The 24,610-nt window shown below is 36.9% G+C and overlaps 1 protein-coding gene across 4 annotated transcripts in view; it reads left to right on the plus strand.

Moving 5' to 3' along the window:
• The window catches only part of LOC117435313 (chromodomain Y-like protein), a 141,442-nt gene that overhangs the window by 78,495 nt on the left and 38,337 nt on the right, over window positions 1-24,610 (plus strand). For 2 of the 4 annotated variants that reach the window (XM_034058372.3, XM_034058373.3), the window contains exon 2: window positions 8,708-9,374. The exons of 1 other annotated variant lie outside the window; for it this stretch is intronic. In XM_034058372.3, the coding sequence (XP_033914263.1) occupies window positions 8,708-9,374 (667 nt within the window). Of the gene's footprint in view, window positions 1-6,923; window positions 6,962-8,707; window positions 9,375-24,610 lie in introns of those variants that run through there. One more of the 4 variants, XM_059014813.1, reaches the window with a different exon arrangement.

Below are 24,610 nucleotides of genomic sequence, written 5' to 3' on the forward strand. Positions count from 1 at the left end.
CCTGTACCAAAATCTGACAGCGTACCACTTTGTTTTGGTTCGTGTACCACATTTTAACGATGTACCACTTTCTAACACTACACCGGTATTTACTTTGTTTTGTAAATTGGCAAATAAGTGATACTGCTTTCTTAGTACATGAACCTGACATTTAAATGCAGCAATCTAGTAAAGTTTTCTTTCGATTTTAGTATTGCTAACCTAGTTTGCTATTTACCATATTTACAGATTTTTTTTTTTTTTTTTAACTAGATTTGAATAGAAGTGACATCAGTTATTTATTGGACATGCACAATCCATCAGTTTGTGAAACTACTGTATTAAAAAAAAAAAATGAAGATTGACAAATATGTTTATAATGATAGAAATGAAATGCTTATATGAGATTATCTGTACAATATCATATTATTTTAAAATAAAATACAGCCTGTAAATCTCATGGCAGTGTGTTTATGTATTCATTCATTTATGTATTTATTTTTCAGGGAGAGTAGTGCAGGGAAAGAATATTGCCCTCCCAAAATAAATAAATAAATACAAAGCCATCAGGGTACGAAACCAGGATCAGAACGCCACAAAGCAGCAGTAATAGTTTCGTATCTGTGATGCAACAAACTAAAACAGCTGCACATCAGGAGTTGGATTCAGCTTATAGAGAAAGAGTGGGGGGAAAAAGCAGGCAGAAGCTATTTTTATATTTGAATAACCAAGTATTGCTTATTATAGTTGTACTCTTAGTATGTAACTTAAGTGTACTAGCAGATGTGTTTCAAACTGCACTGAAAGGAACATTTCCTTTAAGCATGTTATACATGTGTTGAGATCACAGGGAACCTTTTGTGTATCTTGAAGAATTTAGTGAACCCGTCAAGCTACAAGGCTAGATCCATCCCTGATAATCACTAATTGATTGTGTTCACTGTTAAATAAAACCAAAATCCTACACGTTATATTCTACTTTTTTGTGTGCGTTTTGTGCGACAGGGAGGGGATTTTTCTATCTTTTTGTCCCTTGGACAATAAGTTGTAGTTTTTTTTTTTTTTTTTTTTAATTGTGCACCCCTGATCAATATTAGCACTATACTCTTGAGCAATTAAAATCATTCTCTCAACTGATACTGTCTTTGGCTTTATGGTGTATATTATGAATGTGTATAATGGAAATATTGTATTTGTTTTCGTAGTGTTTTGGTATTTTGGACTGCAGTGAAGTTCAACAGGCGGTCAACATGTTGATTTAGGCTTCATCAAGTGAAGGATCCTGAAAAGGTCAAGAAGGAGGGTAATTTGATTTGGTGTCAAATTTTGATGACTCGCCTCAGTCACGTTTTATGACACAATCTCATGTGAGGAGAGTCAGGAAATATACCCACTAGACTTCCCTGATGAAAAACGAATGGCAATTTGTCACACTTAATGACACTCTTATACTATTAGAGCCTGGGTCAACTGTATGTATTAACGTTGCTTACATTTACATGGTGACATTCATATATAGAGTGAATAGTTATACTACAAACACTATTTTATCTCCACACTTTATTATCTAGCTATAGCCAGCATAACATATCCAATGCTGAGTCCTTGGTATACAGCACACACATGAGCATGCCTATACACCTCATTTAATACATGTATTATGTATTCTATTCATTTGTTTAAATGAGGGAACACAATCATGTGTAGAAGTTTGAAAATAATGTGATTCCACAAGCTTAAATCTGCATATTGTTTAAACACAATGTTAAGGTCTGTAGCAACTTATGAACACAACTAATGGTTCTGAAATGTATGTATTTTAAGTAGCCTATTCAATACTTTCTTGCTTCACGTTGTACTATAGACTATGCTATCAGTGTATATATTTAAAAAACAAAAAAAGCTGACAGCTCTTTAGCACATAAAAATATATGGGATAAAGATGTATATGGATACAAATTGAAAAAAAAAGAAATGGATTCATTACTTGTATTAATGGAACAATATATGGTTATACTGGGGAATGTATTTTGCAGTTTGTACAGTAAGTGTTCCAGATAGCTTTAATAATGTGTATTAACTACACAACTGTATTGCACAAATATTGCATTATTATTAGGTTAATACATGGGACGCAGTCTACTCCAAATTAATTATTGTACATTTCAGTAGTAACTTGGAATAAAAAACAGTTCTAATGTAGAATGTTTTAATACTAGTAGTCAATTCTCGTTAAAACAAACTCGGATTAGGTGAAGTTCCTGATAGTCCTAACAGCTGAGTGCAAAGGGTATTGGGGAAACATACTCACTTACATCCAGAGTAGCGCCTCTGTCCTGTATTTTAGTGCTGTGTTGTGACTACTGATCCTATAATGCATTTAGAGTTGCCATTGTGCTCACGCATCAATGCCATTTCCATGTAGCAGAAAGTGCAAAAAACAGTTTTTATTTTACACAAGGTTGTAGAGAAGAAATGTCTCACATGAAATGTTTTTTTTGAGATGGGCTTGGGGTATACCCCGGTAATTATTTTTGGACTAATGGATTATAGTCAGGCTGAATTAGGCTCATTTAAAAATTGGTAGAGAATAGTTTCAATTATTTATAGAACTTGTGTGAGAAATTATTTTAAACATAAGTAGAACTGAGTGAAAGAAAAATTAGTAGCAACTGGAATGGAACAACAACAACACATAGGCATTCAGGCAATGCTGATGTATATCAATATAGGGTTGTCTGTCTGGTGCACCTGTTCAACATTTGATCATGATCTTTTTGGTTGTATGCTCGCAAGAGGAACATAATCTGTAGTTGGTGCGTATATTTCTAAAATGGTTCAAACTTTATTTTTTTGTGTGTTTAAATTAAAACATGGGGGGCAAATTCCCAAAACACATTGTATATAGCTGCCTATACAACACCTTATATATTGCTCTCTAGTAAGACCTCTGTGGACATATTGTTGATGTTGGAGAAAATACCAATGTTACGTTGAAGAGATGTGCTGGACTCGGAAAGTCGTTTTGTATTTTGCTTGTTGACGTACAGTATTATAACTGGCAGGATTGTATCCAATTAACTAAGTAAGAGGGATGCAATGGTTACTACGTACTTACTACGTGCTCATACTGGACTTGTATTAGCAAATATCTTAACAATATGTTAACTGCTCTTACATGTAATTATTTACTATATTTGCTCTCATTTGAATTTGATATTTTGCAACTGATTTTAATGTACTTTACAACTGCTCTTATCTGTAATGTGATATTCTGTAATATGATACTCTGCAAAGTCATACTTTACAATGTGATACTTTGTTAAGTGATACTTTGTAATAATTGTAAGTAACCCTGGATAAGGGCGCTGCTAAGAAATAAAAATTAATAAATAATAATAATAATAATAATAATAATAATAATAATAATAATAATAATAATAATGGTTATGATTTAACTAAACCAACTGGAACTGAAACCAACTTGTTCATAAAATTTGAAACCAACAAGAAACCAACATTTTGGTCAATGAAAAAGCGATGGCAGTCTCAGCACTAAGCCAGCAGCATTTTCTGGAGCTCATCACACACGTTTCTGTGTGTTGGTGGTTCGTATTAACATTCCTTAATGATTGTAATATGGTAACACCGTGTAACAATTTTTTTTTTTTTTTTGGTTCCTGGGTCGTAAGTGTTATTTCCTAATTGCTTATGCCTCAAAAGTATAGAAAATGGCTATTATTCCCCACAAACTTTGCTTTTGTGACCAGGAGTGATATTTTGAAATTTACCTATTTCCAATGAGAAAACGGGTGAATTTGTGTCTTTTCGTTCACATAAAGTCAGAAAAAAACAACATATGAATCCAAATGAACATGTATTTATACTAAAGTAATACAAAAATGACTACAAAAGATTTAGAAGTGAGTAGCTTTTCGAGATTTACGATTATACTGTAAATCACTTTCACGAATCAGCCCCCAAATGTAGTCTCCCATCATGTTCTCGTTATACTGTCCTTCATTGACAGCTCATCCAGGAGCCTCAAAGCCGTGCTGCTCCATAATGGTAACAAGTACCCGTCTCTTCCCCTGACTCACTCGGTGCACCTCAAAGAGGATTACAACAGCATCAAGACCTTGCTGGACGCCTTGAAGTATGAAGAGTACAGCTGGGAGGTCATAGGAGACTTCAAAATGGTGGCATTCCTGATGGGTCTCCAAGGCGGTTTTACCAAGTTTCCCTGCTATCTTTACCTTTGGGACAGCAGGGACACCAAGGCGCACTACCACAGGCGGGACTGGCCACAGCGGACCGAGTTCTCTGTGGGGAGGAACAACGTCAAGTGGGAGCCACTGGTGGACCCCCGGAAGGTGCTGATGCCACCACTGTACATCAAATTGGGCCTTATGAAACAATTTGTCAGAGCTCTAGATAAGGAGTCGACAGCCTTCAAGTACCTTCAAGACTTCTTCCCTAAGCTGTCTGAGGCAAAGGTCAAAGCCGGTGTCTTCGTCGGACCACAGATAAAGAAGATCCTGGAGTGCAATGAATTCCCCAAGAAGCTCACTAGTAAGGAGAAAGCGGCTTGGAACAGCTTTGTCGCAGTGGTTCGGGGCTTCCTGGGCAATCACAAGGCCGAAAACTATGTGGAGCTGGTTGAGACTCTGGTGAAGAACTACGGCACAATGGGCTGTAGGATGTCCCTCAAAGTCCATATCCTTGATGCTCATCTTGATAAATTCAAGGAGAACATGAGATCGTACTCGGAGGAGCAAGGCGAGCGCTTCCACCAAGATATACTGGACTTTGAACGCCGCTACCAAGGACAGTATAACGAGAACATGATGGGAGACTACATTTGGGGGCTGATTCGTGAAAGTGATTTACAGTATAATCGTAAATCTCGAAAAACTACTCACTTCTAAATCTTTTGTAGTCATTTTTGTATTACTTTAGTATAAATACATGTTCATTTGGATTCATATGTTGTTTTTTTCTGACTTTTATGTGAACGAAAAGACACATTCGCCCGTTTTCTCATTGGAAATAGGTAAATTTCAAAATATCACTGTCCTGGTCACAAAAGCAAAGTTTGTGGGGAATAATAGCCATTTTCTATACTTTTGAGGCATAAGCAATTAGGAAATAACACTTACTACCCAGGAACAAAAATTGTGTTACATAGTGTAATTTTAATGGATAGTTTTGTGCGATACACTGCCATTACGGATTCTGTCCTGTCCCCTGTCAGTGAGACGAGATGAGCTTAAAAGCTCAAAAACCATGAATGCAGATGAGCCCGTCCCTTTTGCATTGTGGTTAAGACGCTCCCTTGGGATGCGTGGGGTCACCACTTCACCCCCAATTAATAAGATATTGTATGAAAGTGGAGACCATTTAAAAAAAAACAAAAAAAAACTGTACAATTCTACTAATAGACCATGTTTGTTTAGTTTTCATCCCTTCATGTAAAAACGAGACTAGTTGGAATTATTCTCCAGGGTAGCCCCAATTGTGTCAACTATTTGATGAAAAAAAAAAAAAAAAACCTTAATGCGGTAACCTAATACATACATTACAATAAAATACATATCTCATATCTATCTATTGGGCTATAAAATAAAATAAATAATAAAATGTCACCATGACAATCCAACATGTTAGACTGTGAGGTAAAAATAACTGTGTTTGTATAATACAGGGTGTTTTATTTAAGTGTGCCCAATAATAAATTTGAGTAATGAAGTTAGAATATTAGATTTCCTTTTCCTTTTGAAGATGTATATGAACAGAGGGAAATCTAGTCATGTGACAGTTATGACCTTGACTGCCATACGGGAGTTGTCATAAGATGAATCATATCAGTGGAGTGTGAGTTGTAAAAGAGTGAATAAGTATTTTATTCAAGGAAGGCTTTTTTTTTGTTAAGTATGGTGTTAAACGTCAAGCAATGTTTTTTTTTTTTTTTGGTTTGTTTGTTTAAACATACTGAAACAAAGTTATACAAAATGTGCAGAGAAATATTTAAAGAAAAATATCATGTTGAGGAATGTGGGGAGCCACCATCAAAGCTGGCCATTCATAAGTTAGTGCAGAAATGAAGGGAGACTGGCTCTAAAGCTACGTACACACACACTGCAGTTGGCTCGTCAATCGTATTTACCAACGGCACTCGCTGCGGTTGTTTGTTGTACACACACACCTTTCATTACAAACAGTAAATTTGGCCCGAGTTGTTTTCCGTCATTGCCGTGTGTGTTCTGAAGGGAAGTGGCTGTATGTCACAAGCATTTTGTCTGTTGCATTGTATCACTGCTAAACAAGTAGATGCTTTCCAGGTATTATCTTCAGTGAGATGGCTGGTAGTTCTTGGTAGCAGATGACCTGATAGAGATTTAGTTACAGCAGATTACTCTTCTTGAGGACAGCAATGCAACTCTCATTGTTTTATTCAATAAAAAAGGGCCATCATTTAATTGACAAATAAACCCTGTGTACCAAATAAGTTCTTGGGCTAGCTTTTTTGAAATGTTGCCTCGAAGGCTAAAATCTGTGCATTTTTCACAATAACTGGCAACAGCTTTCACTTTTATTATCATAAATGTCAACCTTAATCAACCTTAATCAAGACTCCAACATCTCGAGGTAAACATTATTTTGAGAGCATTCTTGCAAAGCATTAAGATGAGTATATTTGCGTCTGTCTTGCAGATGATTAGCTGATTTCTCTCTGTAACAGTGCCATGTAGATCGGCCTAGAATAAGCTCCAAATCTGCATGAACATGACCTGCAGGGCAAGCGTCTATTGCGAGAATTTGCTGGGTAGTTATGTACCAGTATGAGAGAGAGATAAATATAGATGTATATAATTTTTTTTTTTTTTTTTTTTTTAACGTTCACATTTTAATACTGTATTTTTTTTTCTATTGTATTTGAGTAAACACAATGAATGGACATCTGGAAAGACCGCTCCAGAAGGTGGGTGGAAAAAATAATATTTGCTTCGACATCTTTCTACAAAGGAGCATATTCGGGCACGGGATGCTCTGTTATGTCGGAAAGACTGGAAAAAGCCCAAAGGGCAGTCGTTCTGGGAAAATGATAGCAATGCCACAGTTACACATCTCCTCCTTAGAAATATTTTCTGGTGTTTTATTTATAGTATTTGTTATATGCACTAATTGAACCAGCTGAATCAGAAATTGTGATTGCTTTGCAAGAGTCGAGGTTCCATACTTTGATTTTAGACGAAAGCACAGGCACAGCAACTGTAAGGTTTGTTTTCTTCTTAAACATAATAAGTCAGTCTTCTTCAGGTAAACATATTAATTAAAACAGTTTAATTCAGGAACAAAGCAATTCCAAAAGACAGAACATAATCACAGAGGCTGCAGGTCAGATCTTGAACAAAAAAATACTTCAGGTCAAAACCCACAGGTCTCTATAGATGGAAATATATTGAGCAACAAAATACATGTTACAGAGTTTAATATACAGGACAGGCCAGTGGGAATCAGGTAGTGGGAATCTCCCATCCTTGCCAGTTAGCCCCCCTTTCTTGGAGGCATGCCAGCTGGCGCCCTGTGACGGCTCCTTTTGGCCAAAGCTTTGATCAGAATCTGTTTTATTTGGGTTGATTGTGGTTTGCACCTGTGATTAAAATCAGCATTTTAAGTAACAAAGCAACTCATGTATAAATAAGAGTCATCCACGGCTAAGTGGATTGCAGACACTGTCTGGATTGCCTATGATCCAGCCAGCCTGCCTCCACCAGAGAAGGTCACTGGTCATCCCACAAGAGGCCTTGCTACCTTTTGGACATTTTTCCAGGGTTCATCTTTCGCTGACATATGCATATGCAAATGTACACACGTGAAATTTATAACAGAATTGCGTATTGTGGCGAAATATAAAAAAAAATCAGGCTTCACAGAGGTATATTCCAGTAATGGATAACATTTCTATTTCACGGTAAATAACAAAAATGGAATGAAAGGTATAATGGTGAAGAGAACTGGTTGTATGGACTGAAATATCAGTATATATGCTGCTGTATGGATTAAAGGGTCAGACACTTCACCCAAAGTTGTATTTTGTTTTTTGTAACTCCAATCTCATCTTTTAAATGAGTGCCTTTTTCTCAAAGTTCAGTCTTCTTTTTTTTTTGTTTGTTCTGGAGTGGTATATTTTAAGATATTAATTCTTTCAACAAAAATGTACTTTGAAAATGACACACCTTCTACAAATAATGAACATTTCTGTGGCTTGTATGGAAATACTAAGAAGTGCTTTACAAATATTATAAATCATGAAGCAACTCTTTAAAACTCCAGAAATTGTTAGCTGTTGACTAACAAACTGTTTTATGTATATTTGACACTTTTCCACCCAGTGCTCATGAGAAGACAATCTTATAAGGGCTTCTGTACACTACTAACTGCACAAAGTTAGTTTTCAAAGTTTATTTTTTAGGGGCTCACAAAACAACATAATAAATCACTCACCTTTTAGAGTATGTAGTTGACTGGGGTTCTTCAGTAGAACACCATGAAACTTGTTATTTATGCACCCGGCTTTGCCACTTTCAGTTTGACTCATTTCTGACCAGCTGAGCTGACGACACAGCCATTTTCAGTCAAGCTATTGTTTTTCCCTTAGAGGCCTGTTGTGTTGAGTTTCCATGATTTAAATAAAAAATGCACTTTTTTGTTTTTGTTTTAACAGGTAGAGAGTATTGTGGACAAGCGGAAAAATAAAAAAGGGAAAACAGAGTACTTAGTGCATTGGAAAGGCTACAATGGTGACGATGACACGTGGGAGCCCGAACAGCACCTTGTGAACTGTGTCGAGTACATTCACGAGTTTAACAGACTGCTGACTGAAAAGCAGAAAGTCACAACTTTAATACGATCTACCCGTAACTCTCCCAATAACGCCAGGAAACAGATCTGTCGGCCCTCCAACAGCTCGATGTCAAAGACGTCTCCAAAATCGTCAGGGACGAGTAAAGAGGGTGAACCAAAAAACAATACCCAGCTGCTAGCCAGCAACCACAAGTACCGCCGGACCACTGCACAGACTGTTGCCGGCAGGAAAAGCATGGACCTTGCCAAATCTGGAATCAAAATTCTGGTTCCAAAAAACCCCATGAAAAGCAGGACTGTGTTAGAGGGGTTTCAGAGTGACAGGACAGACAACCTTGACCAGATGGAGCAGGATCAGGACTCTGTACTGCCGGAAGTGGCTAATGAAAAGCCTGTGGGTGCTCTACTAGGACCAGGTGCGGAAAGAGCACGAATGGGGACCAGACCAAGGACACAACCTTTAGTGCCACAAGTGCAGGTGCCAGTGACTGCAGCTACTGCATCTGCACTAACTGTTAATGGGAAAGGTATGGATTTAATATACATACATTTTCTTTATTATACATCTAAACAACATTTTAAGGTCATTACTTTTCTAATTAATCACCCGTCGTTGCACTTTTTTCCATACTTTCTATTGGACGTTAATTTTAAGACTGCTTTATATTTCTATCAAAACAAGCACACAACCACTAAACTGAAAGTCATCACATCTATTTTGAAAATGTGTAGCTCCACGTATCCCACTTCCTTAAAACAGTGACCCCCTTTGCGTTTGGTAACATTATCTCAAAAACAGTTCAATGTATTCTGCTGACGCAAACTTTATTGCTTAAATGAATTGCTTATCGGTTGGGAATAGTTCATCTCCTATTGCTTCAGGGACTGAACGACCTTGCACAAATCCAGACTGGGCCTTGCTTTCAGGGTTCAGGAGCTTGATAACATCTTGCTTAGGTTTGACAGGTAAAAAGAGGTAATTTGCTTCACAGTGGGATAGGTCGCATGTTGATCGTCAGTCCTCCTGCTCTGTAAGTGGGTTACAGTGGTGAGGCATAACTTACCAATGACACAAGGGAGTAACTGCTATACTGTACCAAAGTAGGTGGCAGGGGCTGCTGAAGCTACCACACAAAGATACAAGTCAGCAGCTGTTTCTGGTTCTATAACATGCACTTGTCTTAACACTAGAACCGCCGGGTTTATGCTACTACCTAGAACTGCCAGCAGTAGCCATTTTGCCGGGTACATTTTAAACAGCTTCGATATGAAAATGAAAAAAAGTTTTATTTATAAACATCATATCTAACAATTGCATAGCAGAAACATTCTATTTAAATGAAAAAAATAAACATAAGGCTTTATTTTCGAAATTTGCGCATATAATGCATGACTTAAAAAAATTAAAAACTATAATAAGTAAACATTTCAAAAGACGATATTGTGTAAACAGGTGTAAACTGCTATATGTACATACGAAATTGTAAAATTGAAATAATTATTTATAAAAATATAACAAAGAAAATAACTTCCCATTGTGTAACGGGAATGCGCATTCAGGGAAACTTACTTCAAAGTAGTTCCCATATTAGCACAATCCACACAGATGTAACACTTCTCAACTTGTGTGCATTTACCACATACTGCTCTTTCACACTGGGCACAGATATCAGAAGTTTTATTTTTATTGCATTTAGTTACCTGGCATTGTTTTCTGTTGGGTGTGTCACTTAATACACACTGTATCCAGGTTGAGCTGTGTTTCCCTGCTGCTTTGCAGTTTTCTGATCGAAATGTTTCTGCCAAAGCTCTGTGGCTAGCATCATAAGAGATCTCTCCTACTGATATTTTCCCTGGTGCATTCATTGTACAAAACTAAGGAATTGATGGCTGCCATGTCCAGTACATTGTAAAATACACCGGTGATTGCTTTCACGAGTACTAAGTTTTGCGTAGATGGTGGAAACGCTCTTCTTCTTTGTTTATTGTTGCCACCATACTGTTTGTTTTTCTTGAACTTTTTTCCTAATTACAGTGAAATAAATAAAAAAAATTGGTAACATTCATCTCTTTTCCTAAACACGGTTACGTCAGCCTAACACATTGTCACCCAGTCTCTGACCAGCTGGAGAGTTTCATCTTTGCACAGGTAGGGGTAGGGTCCGCTGCCAGCCAGAACTTGATCCCGAATTTGACAAGTTTGTTTGTCCAGCGACACCGTGCTTTTGTCGGAAACAGCTGCTTGTCCATGTAATGTTTTATGTTTAGCTTGAAACAGGCAATGCTGTTTTCAATGAAGTCGTTCCAAATTTCTGATGCCAAGGCAAATATATCTGTAGTTGCTCTGAAATCAAAATGCAAAAATATCAAGATTTCTTGAAAAATTCTTGCAATAGTAATATTATAAGACAGCAGACTATATATGCTCACGTAGACAGCAGTTCTCCAAGGAACTGATAGGATTATAATAGATATTTGGATAACACATATCTAGACGTCAAGAGCAATATTCTATTCAAATACATACTGCTGTAAACTCAGTGGAGGTAGAGATAACAAACTGGCTTGTGTACATATAAAAAATATAATATTGTAGGTTATACTAACAATAAAAGCATGTATTGTAACAAGCCGTCAAAATGACTACTTTTGGCGGTTCTAGGTAGAAGTGCTCATAACTTTATTTTTGCGATTCTGACTTTCAAATGCCGTCAGGGTATTTAATATATGTATTTAGGAAAAGTCAAGAACAGGCAATCACGGATCTTTAACACACGCAAAGTAATTTGAATTTTAAAAGTGAAAACCGTCAAAATGACTACCGTGGTGGTTCTAGTGTTAATCAACATTCTTGTTAAGCAATACCACAACTCACAGCTAGTAGAATAATACAAGCATCTTGGATTTAGGACTTAAATTGTTACAGCGCGCTAAGGTAGAGCTAATGATTTTCCGTTTCTAACTGTTTTCTTACTTGATATATGTACTTTTAGCTTTCAAACTACGTTGTTTAAGTAATGGCCTGTACGGGAGAATGGGTGTTGAGATACCCAATGAAGATAATTAATACGTGTAATGATTTAATTCAGTTAGCACTTAGTTACAGATTTCTCCCAAACGAGCTCAAGATCGTGAGGAAACAATTGCACATTAAAATACGCAACACTGTTACATCTTCTATAACTTTTATCAAACGTTTGTGAATAAAATGCAGTACAAAAGCAGAAAAGAAGGTTAATATCAAATTATTATAAATCAACACAATAATCTCTAAGCAATAATGGTTAGGCAAAATCTCAGTGTAAATGTCAATAACAAGTGAAAGCAATACATTAATTGTCTACAATTTGTCTATTCTGTAAGACTAACTATATTAGGTCAGTAAAAATTATTTCCATTACATGAGAATAGATGTCAAAACGTAATGCTGATTTGAACTCGGCTCTCGCCAAGATAAGCAACCAACTAAGACGTAGCTTTACAGTAAACAAATGCGATCCATCTGCGTCTCCATCCATTTGCGTTTCCTTCCATTTCATGATGTAGATGTCCTTCTACCTGGTGTTGATGGCTGGTGTTGAAGGTCTTCAAGGTACCTTCCATCCTCTGTGTTTCGTCGACTAGCCCACAACACCACAAAAGGGCTCGACGGTGATTCGAGTGTCCCAGCATCACCCCCCTCCGTCCCCCACTCAACCCAGCTTACTTACCCGTACATCAACATTTCTTTCTTTCTATTGTACTTGAGATTCCCAACCAGAATCATTCCGTCTCAACCACAGCCAGTTGCTGCTCCTCTCTGCTGCTTCAGATAAGTTCTTCACTGTGCGACGCAACTCTTGGCCACTGAATCCGACGTCTCTTAGAAACCGGGATGTAGAGTGTGCCACAAATCCTCGACAACCCACCTCCACTGGGTAAACCCTTACTCCTCATCCTCGCTGTTCCGCTTCAGCGGCTAGTTGAGCATACCGCAGTTTCTTCCTCTCATACTCCTTATCTGCAGCATCCTCCCATGGCACTTAACTCTATCAGGTAACTCTACCAGATGAGTAAGGCTTGCTGATCCAGACCACAAGACAATATCTGGTCAAAGGTTAGTGGTGGCAATCTCAGGTGTAAAAATAAGCCATTGACCAACATCTGCCAGCATTTTTCAGACTCTAGCAGCTTCCAGTTGTCCTGGGCGAGGCTTGATTTTTAACACTTTTTCTTAGCGGTTGCTCTCCTGAGCAGAGGAATGTTGTCTTTTGTGCGTAATGTTTTGATGGAACAGGTGGCAACTTATTGGTCATGTTACGCTTGTCTTCCAATGCTAAGGCCAAACATCGCAGCACCTGGTCATGGCACCAAGTAAACCGCCCTGGCTAAGAGCCACCTTACATCCTGTCAAAATGTGCCTTAATGTTGCGGGTGATGAACGCAAAGGACATGAGGGATCCTCTCCTACCCAAATTATAATATGAATATGCAAGCAGGATCATCGTTTGAATAAGTAAATAAATGAATATAAATTCAGTGAATTCTAATCCATAGGATATTACGAAATAGTTCTTGATTCTTTTGGAATCACATTACACCACTATCAACTTTTCTGCAAATTATACATGTATTTAATTCCCCAAGTATAGTTTCTGTAATCATTTCTGTTTTATAGTTTAATTGAGAATACTCTGTTTCGCAGAGTTGATGCCGTGTTGACCGTGCGTGACGTCCTTGTAGAGCGGTGTCCCCTTTCAGTCTTTGTTTAACAAAACATAAATTCTTCCAGTAAAATAGACTATTCCCGGTAGGTCAATTCAGTCCATTAACTGGGTCTTTAAATCATTAGTTGTCCTCTTTAATGATGATCCCCAAACTTACAATATCTCTCATTGCTCACAATAACTATATTGAATTAACTGCAATGCCTGGCAATTCTAGGGAGTCAAACTTGGTCAAACCTGTGGGCCTCGCGTATCGGTGTAGCTATGGTTACCGAGCTAGGCTCACTTCCTTTTTTACCTCTTTTGTAATAATTTTGCAGATTCAGTACAATTAAAATTATGTTTAAAACACAAAGAATAAAAGGTTAGTCCTTCACCTTCTGGTTGTCATAGAGACTAGGCCAGCAGCCTCTAGACCTATATCCTGAATCCTATTAACCTGTTATGTTCCTACAGGCCACTGTATTATTTATTGTTGTTTTGTGCTTATTTTGATCAAGCAACAGTTCACAGAAGTGAAAAATACTAAATGCACATGAGTTTAAAAAAATGCATACTGAGCATCGGCTAATAATCATACTGAACAGCATTTTAAATGCTTAGTACTGAAGTTTAACTTCACCTAATAGCTTGAAAAAGTGGCAGTGATTTATCTAGTGTCTAAAACACATAGAATACATTTTACTATTAGTAACATATCTTTACATAGATGTGTCCTGACCCGAAGTATGTGGGGTCAAATTTTCCAAAAAAGAAAAAATAAATTTCTTGACAAAACAATGGGGTCGTACACTTTGCTTTAACCAGAGAAATATCTGCCATGTTACATTTGAGAACCAAACATTTTTAGACTTTAACATATGAGCATTGTACCCTGGTCTCTCGTTCATTTTACATCCTGAGAATGTTCCTCATGGCTCCCTTATAACCGATAAAAACTCAAATAATTTGGTACAGAGGTGGATTGTTGCAGCTAAAACAAACAGTACAACACACCAGACACATCAAGAAAACCGAGAAAAGCACTGCAAGCACAAACGAAAAGTAAAGCTACACAGGATACATAACTTGTATAAAAAGGTGGGTCACTCACTGTTAAGAATATTTTTTATTCATATTTACTATTTAGTCTGTAACTGAGTAAATCATATTTAAACATCAACATGTATTATAGTTTAATCTAGCGTGAACCGACTGCTGTATATTAAGAAAGGTCTTGGAGGAAATTGTCGGTTACACACAATGCAAGTTTCAGTGTATTATTAGCAATACTTGGCACAGACAAGTGACTCCTGTGAGATAGCCTACTTTATTTCACAAAGTGGTTTTGTTTCAATAAACAAATAGATGTGTAATAGTCATTTGCAACAACATTGGAAGCTTACTTGTGCAATGTTATGTGAACTGTAGACATGAACCCAATAACAGTCTTAATGTTCAAATAATTTTTGAACGGTTTTGCTATGCTTAGGCCCTGTGCCAAACCTAAATAATTCAATAGAGATAGCAGATTGATTATTTTTCCTTTTTTTTTTTTTTTTTTCTTTTGGTCACACTAGTGGGTAACAAAATGCAGTATAAAGCACAGGCAATACAGGAATAAAGGATAATCCAGTTTATTATTGTTTGCGTTTATCCAAAATGATCAAATAAGCAAATACTATAAAATTCTTTTTTCAAACATATAATTCCATTTCAGCATGCCAATTCAATTACCTTAGTGTAAAATTCCGTTATTGTGGAATATCAATCAAAATTAAGGCTGCCATGTTTTTTGCAAACATAGGGAAAATAAATACTGGTTTAAACAGTACTTCACATTCAGGTAAGCAGTACAAAATATTCTTCCAGTAAGATGGAAAAAATGCTTGTTATTTTAATCACTTAAAGAAAAGTTATTTGCACACAGGTTCTTTGTAAGTTTTGTAAGTAGATTTTTAATATTGTTTAGCTTTTTTCTCTCCGTTTATGAAATAATCCCACATGCATTTCTCTCGGGAACAAGTGTGCCTCCATGCATAAGCTCATGTGCCTATTTATGCAATTATATGGTAGTCAAATAAACCCAGGGCCCTACTGGTAACCATCATGTCTTGGGTGGCACTTACCAGAATAGGCAACTTCCGTCCAAGCTGGCAATTACCAAAGAGCTTACTTAAAGTATACAAAAAATGCAATGAAAATCAATATTGGAGGAATAAAAAGACCTTCTAGGAACGATTTACAAATGTGATCAATAAAATCCCGTCAAAAAAGCAATCCAGTCCATAATTCTTGAACATTAAAATGTAAGAGGACACTAGTAAATAGTGCTGGGACAAACACAGGATTTTCATGTTCAGATATTCGCTCATAATTGATATATTCGTTTGGATATTCATTTGTTTTCAAAAAGTAAGAAAAGCCATTATATTGCTCAGAATGCAGGCAGAGACAGCATAGGTGTGTGTGCCTTATTTTACAGCAAGATGTTACAATATGTAACATGTTAAAGTAAAGAAATATCCCAAGAGTAAAGAATATGTTGTGTAGGCCTTACTTTACCCCAGTGAATTAACTATAAAACAAAGGATGCCAAATAGCAGTTCAAGTTAAACGTTGTTTTGTTTATTCCCAAAATAAATAGTACATATAAAGTTGACACTGCATTTTATTTTATTTTTTTTACTTGTGGCTTTTTGTAGCTGAACGAGCAAACGAAACTGAAATTTAACTTTAAGGGGGGAAAACTCACCATTTTGGTTCTCATTTATTACATTCCACAAAACAGAAAGTCGCAACAAAAAATATATGCTATAGAATCTACTGTATGTAAAAATCACTACACAACATTTCCAGAAAGTTGTGCACTGTTTAAGCTAGGAATTTCAGAATGACGTGCTTGCCTTTTTTTCAGTTCCATGAGTTTCTGACTTGCCCTAAAGTAGCACAATGCTTTTTTGACCTAGATGGCTTTCCATAGAGATCACTATGTGTGTACGCGCATAATCTGGTTTGTTTACTTTTTGCTGTGTTGTGTGTTGGTTTTTTTTTTTTTTTTTTTTTTTTATTTGTGTGTGGTGGTTTGTTTTTTTTTGTACTGAGCATCAAAAGAAACGTATCATTTATATTTAGATAAAATTCACTAGATGTTATCGTAAAATGACCAACTCTGTTTTAGAGCAGGTGCACTGACTTTTTATTGTGCTGATTAACAGTTGACATCACGAAAATGCTGCAAAATGATCTGTCAATCTTGGGCAGGTGTTGTGACTCTTTTAGCCTTTTCACACTTGCACACCCGAGCCGAGCCGAGCCCATGCCGAGCCCACCCAGCGCGGCTCGGGTGAGTTCGCACTACTGTTCAAAGTAGAACCTGCAATGTGGAACGTGACGTCAAATTCAGTGGACACAGGCATGCAGAGGAGTGGTGTGGATTTGTTTTGAGAATGGATCACGAGGTCGTACTGTCTGAAACGATAAAGTCTACCAAAAGATTTCACAGGAATTGAGAAATATGATACTAAATCACAGCACCAGTGCTTAATTTGTAAAGAATGTGGTGCCAGGGTGCAAGCAATGACAATAATACCGCCTTAAGAACCGTACATTCAAAATCATAACATGTTTATTTGAAAGAGTATTGTACGTACTAGTGTTATACAAAGTAGTAGTACGTGCAGAAAAATTAATGAAAGGCAACCGCAGGACTAATAATAAAGTTTTTTTTTTTTTTTTATGGTTTTGCATTTAAATGGTTTAAACAAAAAAAAAAATTAAAAGGCATTCAGAGGACGTCCAGAAGGACGACATTGATTAAAATTAATTAAATAAATAAATAAATAAATACGCACCCCAAAACGAACATTGGTTTCCACAGTCTGCACTATTATCAGCGATGTGTATGCAACAGAAGCTGCTGGTAGATTAAAAAAATGATTAATTAAACTTAGGCTAGGTAGTTGTTATCTTAGTATGTTTTTATTCTCTATTAATTAAATTATATTCATTGAAAAAGGCAAGAGAGAACCAGATTGTTATTATTTTTTATTGTTTTGGTTTAATATAAGAACATAAGAAAGTTTTCATACGAGAGGAGGCCATTTAGCCCATCTTGTTCGTTTGGTTGTTAGTAGCTTATTAATCCCAGAATCTCATCAAGCAGCTTCTTGAAGAATCCCAGGGTGTCCGCTTCAACAACATTACTGGGGAGTTGGTTCCAGACCCTCACAATTCTCTGTGTAAAAAAGTGCCTCCTATTTTCTGTTTTGAATGCCCCTTTATCTAATCTCCATTTGTGACCCCTGGTCCTTTTTTCTTTTTTTCAGGTCAAAAAAGTCCCCTGTGTCGACATTGTCTATACCTTTTAGGATTTTGAATGCTTGATTCAAATCACTGCATAGTCTTCTTTGGTCAAGACTGAATAGATTAAATTATTTTAGCCTGTCTGCATACAACATGCCTTTTAAACCCAGGATAATTCTGGTTGCTCTTCTTTGCACTCTTTCTAGAGCAGCAATATCCTTTTTGTAACGAGGTGACCAGAACTGAACACAATATTCTAGGTGAGGTCTTACTAATGCATTGTAAAGTTTTAACATTACTTCCCTTGATTTAAATTCAACACTTCTCACAATCTATCCAAGCATCTTGTTGGCCTTTTTTATAGCTTCCCCACATTGTCTAGATGAAGACATTTCTGAGTCAACATAAACTCCTAGGTCTTTTTCATAGTTCCCTTCTTCAATTTCAGTATCTCCCATATTATATTTATAATGCACATTTTTATTGCCTGTGTGCAATACTTTACACTTTTCTCTATTAAATGTCATTTGCCATGTGTCTGCCCAGTTCTGAATGCTGTCTAGATCATTTTGAATGACCTTTGCTGCTGCAACAGTGTTTGCCACTCCTCCTACTTTTGTGTCGTCTGCAAATTTAACGAGTTTGCTTACTATACCAGAATCTAAATTATTAATGTAGATTAGGAATAGCAGAGGACCTAATACTGATCCCTGTGATACACCACTGGTTACCTCACTCCATTTTGAAGTTTCTCCTCTAATCAGTACTTTCTGTTTTCTACATGTTAACCACTCCCTAATCCATGTGCATCGATTTCCTTGAATCCCTATTGCGTTCAGTTTGAGAATGAATCTTTTATGCGGGACTTTGTGAAAAGCTTTCTGGAAATCTAAATAAACCATGTCGTATGCTTTGCAATTATCCATTGTCGAGGTTGCATACTCAAAAAAATCAAGCAGGTTAGTTAGACACGATCTCCCTTTCCTAAAACCATGCTGACTGTCTCCCAGGATATTGTTACCATATAGGTAATTTTCCATTTTAGATCTTATAGTTCCCATAAGTTTACATATAATAGAAGTCAGGCTTATTGGTCTGTAGTTACCTGGTTCGGTTTTGTCTCCCTTTTTGTGGATCGGTATCACGGTTGCACTATCCAGTCTGTCGGTACAACCCCTGTATCAAGAGACTGTTGCATGATCTTGGTTAGCGGTTTGTAAATAACTTCTTTCATTTCTTTGAGTACTATTGGGAGGATCTCATCTGGCCCAGGGGATTTGTTTATTTTAAGAGCTCCTAGTCCCATTAACACTTCTGCCTCTGTTATGCTAAAGTTATTTAAAACTGGATAGGAACAGGTCGACATGTGGGGCATGTTGTCCGTGTCCTCTTTTGTAAAAACCTGTGAAAAGTAATTATTTAATATATTTGCTATTTTTTTTCTTCGTCTATGATTTTGCCATTTGTGTCTCTTAGACATTTAACCTCCTCTTTGAATGTTCTCTTGCTGTTATAATATTGGAAAAACACTTTGGAATTGGTTTTAGCCCCCTTAGCAATATTGATTTCTATCTCTCTCTTGGCCTTTTTAACTTCCTTTTTGACTTGTGTTTGCAGTTCCAAATACTCTTTCTGTGTACTTTGTTTTTGGTCCCTTTTAAACACTCTGTAAAGTGCCTTTTTTTGCTGAATATTTTTTTAATTGATCTATTAAACCATTTTGGCCATTTTGTTTTAGATTTAGATTTTTCTGCTTTTGGGATGTAATTGTTTTGCGCCTCTAGTACTACATTTTTAAAAAACAGCCATTTTCTGTGGATGTTTTCTCTATTTTACTCCAATCTACTTCTGTTAGTCTCTGTTTCATACCTTCATAGTTTGCTTTTCTAAAACTGTAAACCTTAGCTTTAGTCATTACTTTTGGGGTTTTAAAAAACACTTCAAATGAGACCATGTTGTGGTCTGAGTTTGCCAATGGCTCTCTGACCTCTGTTTTAGTTATTCTGTCTTTGTTATTTGAAAAGACTAAATCAAGGCATGCCTCCCCTCTAGTCGGTGCCTTGACAAATTGCGTTAGGAAGCAGTCATTTGTCATTTTCACCATTTCAATTTTGTCCATCGTGCTCCCCACCGGGTTTTCCCATTTTATATGGGGGAAGTTGAAATCCTCCATTAGTATGGCTTCTCCTTTTCTACACGCATTTCTAATGTCATTGTATAACAGATTATTTTGCTCGGCATCTGAATTTGGCGGTCTATAGCATGCTTCTATTATTATGCCCTTTGAATTTTTGTCCATTATTCTGACCCATATTGATTCAGCGTTGTTTTCTTTGTCCATATTTAACACCTGGGCTTCAAGACTATTTTTTATGTACAGCGCTACCCCTCCGCCTCTTCTGTCCTGCCTGTCTTTCCTATACACTGTGTACCCAATAATATTATATTTATCTCCATCACTCTCAGACGTCCAAGTTTCTGTAACACCTATCACATCGTAGTTACTTGTTAGTGCAGTAGCTTCAAGTTCTAACATTTTGTTTCTCAGACTTCTAGCATTAAGATAAATACATGTAATAGCTGTCTTACCTGAGTTGTTGCCTTTGTTTTGATGTGGTCTCCCTTCTGTTTTTTTTTTCTCCCAGCTCCCTTTCTAGTTTAAATTCTTAAGGATTTAAGGATTCCTCAAGGATTCTTTCTCCGAGTAGATTGGTTCCCTTTTTGTTTAAGTGCAGTCTATCCCACCTATATAGATAGTCCTTCTTGTAGAATGTGCTCCAGTGTTCAAGAAAGGTGGAGCCTTCCTGTGTGCACCACAATTTCAGCCATGCATTTTGATTTTGTATTTCCAGCTGTCCATATGGTCCTTTGCAAGGTGCCGGCAGTATCCCAGAAAATACCACAGTTTTGGTCTTGTCTTTTAATTTCCTTCCTAGCTCTCTGAATTTGTTTTGCAGGGATCTTGGCCTGTCGTTTCCAATGTTGTTTGTACCGATGTGGTCGTCTCCTGTTCGTTCTAGGAGCCTGTAAGGAAGGCAGCACACTGTTGTAGTGAGAGGGTCCAAACTGCGAACTGAACTTGCTATGTTTCTCAATATGGAGTCCCCAACAATCATGACCTCCCTTCTTTTTGCTGCCTGGCCAGCACTGTTTATAGGGTCCTGGATGTTGTTCCTTTCATTCTCTTGATGTTGGTTTTGGTCATCGAAATTTTGAAGTGGCTCAAATTTGTTGGATGTTTGGATTTCTGGTGGCTGTGGTTGACTAAGTTTCTTTTTTTCCCTGCTTCTGTCTATCTGAACCCAGCTGTTTCGACCCTCTTCCATCTCCCTGGTGGCTTTCAGTCTGCTAGGGGTGCAGACTTCCATGAATTGTGGGTGAGTCAGCTCCCCAAGCTCCTGTTGCTGTCTCATTTCCTCCAGCTCAATTTCTAGCACACTTACTAGTTTAAGCAAGTCCTGGATTTTGCAGCACTTTACACACACTTGGTTGAGCTCTGTTGGGTTTTCTCGGATTTCCCACATCATGCAGTTGTCACAGATTACTGGCTTGAAGACCATTTTTTTTTTATTTTAATAGCAGGCTAATGATCCTATTGAAGTAGGCTACAATATTTTTTTTTTCATTAACAAATTGTCTTTGTTCTGTGTTGAAATTAATGTTCAGCTTTCATATTTTGTTGTGTACTACTCATTTAATCAAACCAAGTAGTGTAAGAAGTTGCTTGTATTGTTCATGACGTTTTTCAAATTAGCTTATTTGTGTATAAAAAACGACAATAGAGTTGCAGCCAGTGTCATCTTATGTAAAGGCACTCAAGCTGAAATCGTAAAGTAATTTAAAGTAGGCTACAAACGTGGCAGCGGACTGTCTAATAATAATAACTTTAAAACATAATAATATGTTAAAATAATAACTTTAGTAGTTCCTGTGAAATCTTTTGGTAGACTTTATTGTTTCGGACAGTACGAGTTAACCCCGCCCCCAGCCTTGCACAGCACTGAGCCAGTACCAGATATCTTGCGATGCCAGAGTTTCACGGTTCTGGCTCGGCTCGACAAAATGACACTAGCCGTACCATGAGGGCTAGGCTCGGCTCCAGTGTGCAAGTGTGAAAAGGCTATTGGTGTCCTAGTTCATGGCCTGTCATTGACGGAGTGTGTCTGGTTATACTGTCTCGCCAGGTTTATAATTGCTGTCTGTGAGCACCCAAGACGGCGAGCCACAGTACGCTGCCCTAGTCCAGCTTCCAACATGCCGATTGCACAAAGGCGATGCTCTCATAACAGACATGGCATATTGTTTTTTTTTTCTGTGATTTTCTTTATTGCTTTTATTCAAGCTTGCAATTCAGCAGCTGAAATCGTTCCATATCCAGTGTCCAATCAACTGTCTCACTAATTAGGTGATTACATGCTTCAGTCGTAGTCACTCAAGTGTGTCATGGTCAAGGATGAATGATCGAGTGATTAAAAAGAAACCAAAAACATTAATAAGGTATACAAATTAAAATAAATAATCGTGATAAGTTTCTTTTGATGCTCAGTATATTAATCTCACATATCACACAGAGTTCTTTTTCATTTGCCATTTTTTTAAACTGTCCCGCAACTTAAGGTATTTTTGTAATTTCTAGAGAATACGAACATCTGATTTTTGTATCCGAATGCATGTCAAAAAATATTTGTTTGAATATATTTCGGATAGTTGTCCCAGCATTACTATTAAGGGCATGTTAGTGCATTATTCTAATAATACTCTTATATGAGCAGAGCTGTATTTAATATACCACAGTCTAAAAATATAGCTATATAGTTGGAACATATATGCCTAATACAGTACATATGATCTATTAAATTATAGTGCGGCAGGGTGCTGTGATATGCTGGGTGCATGATGCCATAGAGTTCCCTAGTGCACCCTAGAGTGCCATAATTTGATTATAAATTATATTTATCATCGTTACTTCCTAACATACTAATTACTAATTGACAATGATTTTCATTTGTGTGTCTTCCACTGTTTTAAATAAGAATGTTCAGGTGGCACTGTGTTTTGTGAGGTTCTACATTTATTATTTTACATATTGCAATAATAACTGTTGATGTGTATTTTTTAATAGAATTGAATTTTACTGGATAATATTGGATTGATTATGAAGAAGATGTGGTTGCTGTAATGTTATTGAAAGAGAACGGGGTAGATGTTTGTGTAGAGGGAGGACCGTTTTGAAATTTGTTGGTTCGTTGCCACACTGCCAATAAGTATATGGGACCAAGTATTTCTTTCTTCATGGCTTGCTTGCCAGTAGAATATGCCACTGTCCGGCTTCCACATCATTGTACCAAGGTAATTTATACCCACAGGGGCAGACAAATCGGGCGCCCGGGACTACCAAAAAGTGGGTCCGGACTACCGAACTGTAATGATGCAAAGCCGCGGGACTACCGACAGCTTCGAAAGATTATTTTTTTCTTATGCAGTTACTGCAAAGATCTTCTATATAGAAGTTCTTTGGTTACTTTGTATAGACACACTGATGAAACCGCTCAGTTTACTTCCCGTTTTGTAACCAGCGAATCCAATCGTGATTGGTTCATGCCTTAAAATTCAGGACATTCCATTTTTTTTTTTTAAATAGATCATTAGTTGCTTGCAAGATCAGTGACATGACAGATAAACCAAATCAGAGCAGGGAATTTGCTTTATACGTTACTAGAATGGCGCTGGCGGTATATAGTGATTGCAAGTATACAGTAGGCTACTATATTTTACCGGAGTTATGGCTGAGATAATATACATATATACAAAACAAATTAATAAACAGGAGAGAACACCGTACCCTCAGTGGCTATCACAGTGTTACCGAGGTGCAGGGACACTGCAGCTCGAGCACAGTAGAAAGTTAATAAAGGTGTGTTTATTTTATTTTTTTTATTTCCAACAGAACAATTAGCAAACGGTATTGTGAGGGAGCCCCCTCACATGGTAATGTCTTTATAAAGTGTGCAATGCATTTATACTATTTTAAATGTATACCCTGACGTTGTTGTTGTTTTTATTAAGTCAGCAGAAAGCCGTGCTCATATTTATATTCTGTGTACACGTTTAGGCCACCAAGTTTATTTGTATGGTACTACTGTATATTGATATAATTAATAATAATAATAATAATAATAATAATAATAATAATAATAATAATAATAATAATAACACCGTGTAACACTTTTTTTTTTTTTTTTTTTTTGGTTCCTGGGTAGTAAGTGTTATTTCCTAATTGCTTATGCCTCAAAAGTATAGAAAATGGCTATTATTCCCCACAAACTTTGCTTTTGTGACCAGGACAGTGATATTTTGAAATTTACCTATTTCCAATTTCTGACTGATTTCTTTTTTGAACCTCAAATGTACCTGTGTACCTGTGTACCTTTTTTAATGGTGGGTAGTGTTAAATGGAAATGTTTATCTACTAAAAAATGTGGGATACCAAAATTTGTGGTGGGCTACCATAGTTTACCTTTTGGTAGCCCATTGGTTTACCACACATAATAGTGATTTGTCCACCCCTGACCCATTTGCTGTAATGAGTAAGTGATGTTGTTGGAAGCGCATAGGATATAATTAAAGCAGGTGAGTTTTCAGACATTTTGTATATGTATTTTTGTAGTTAAACTACAGGACAATGTGTCCTCGTACATCATTCTACAAATTTTCAGTGTGGGGGTTATTGTCAGTGTTGCATGTCTTTTTCCTGACTCGTCTGTTTTTATTAA

The sequence above is a fragment of the Acipenser ruthenus genome, chromosome 3 (genome assembly GCF_902713425.1).
Source record: "Acipenser ruthenus chromosome 3, fAciRut3.2 maternal haplotype, whole genome shotgun sequence".
Taxonomy (NCBI): Eukaryota; Metazoa; Chordata; class Actinopteri; order Acipenseriformes; family Acipenseridae; genus Acipenser; species Acipenser ruthenus.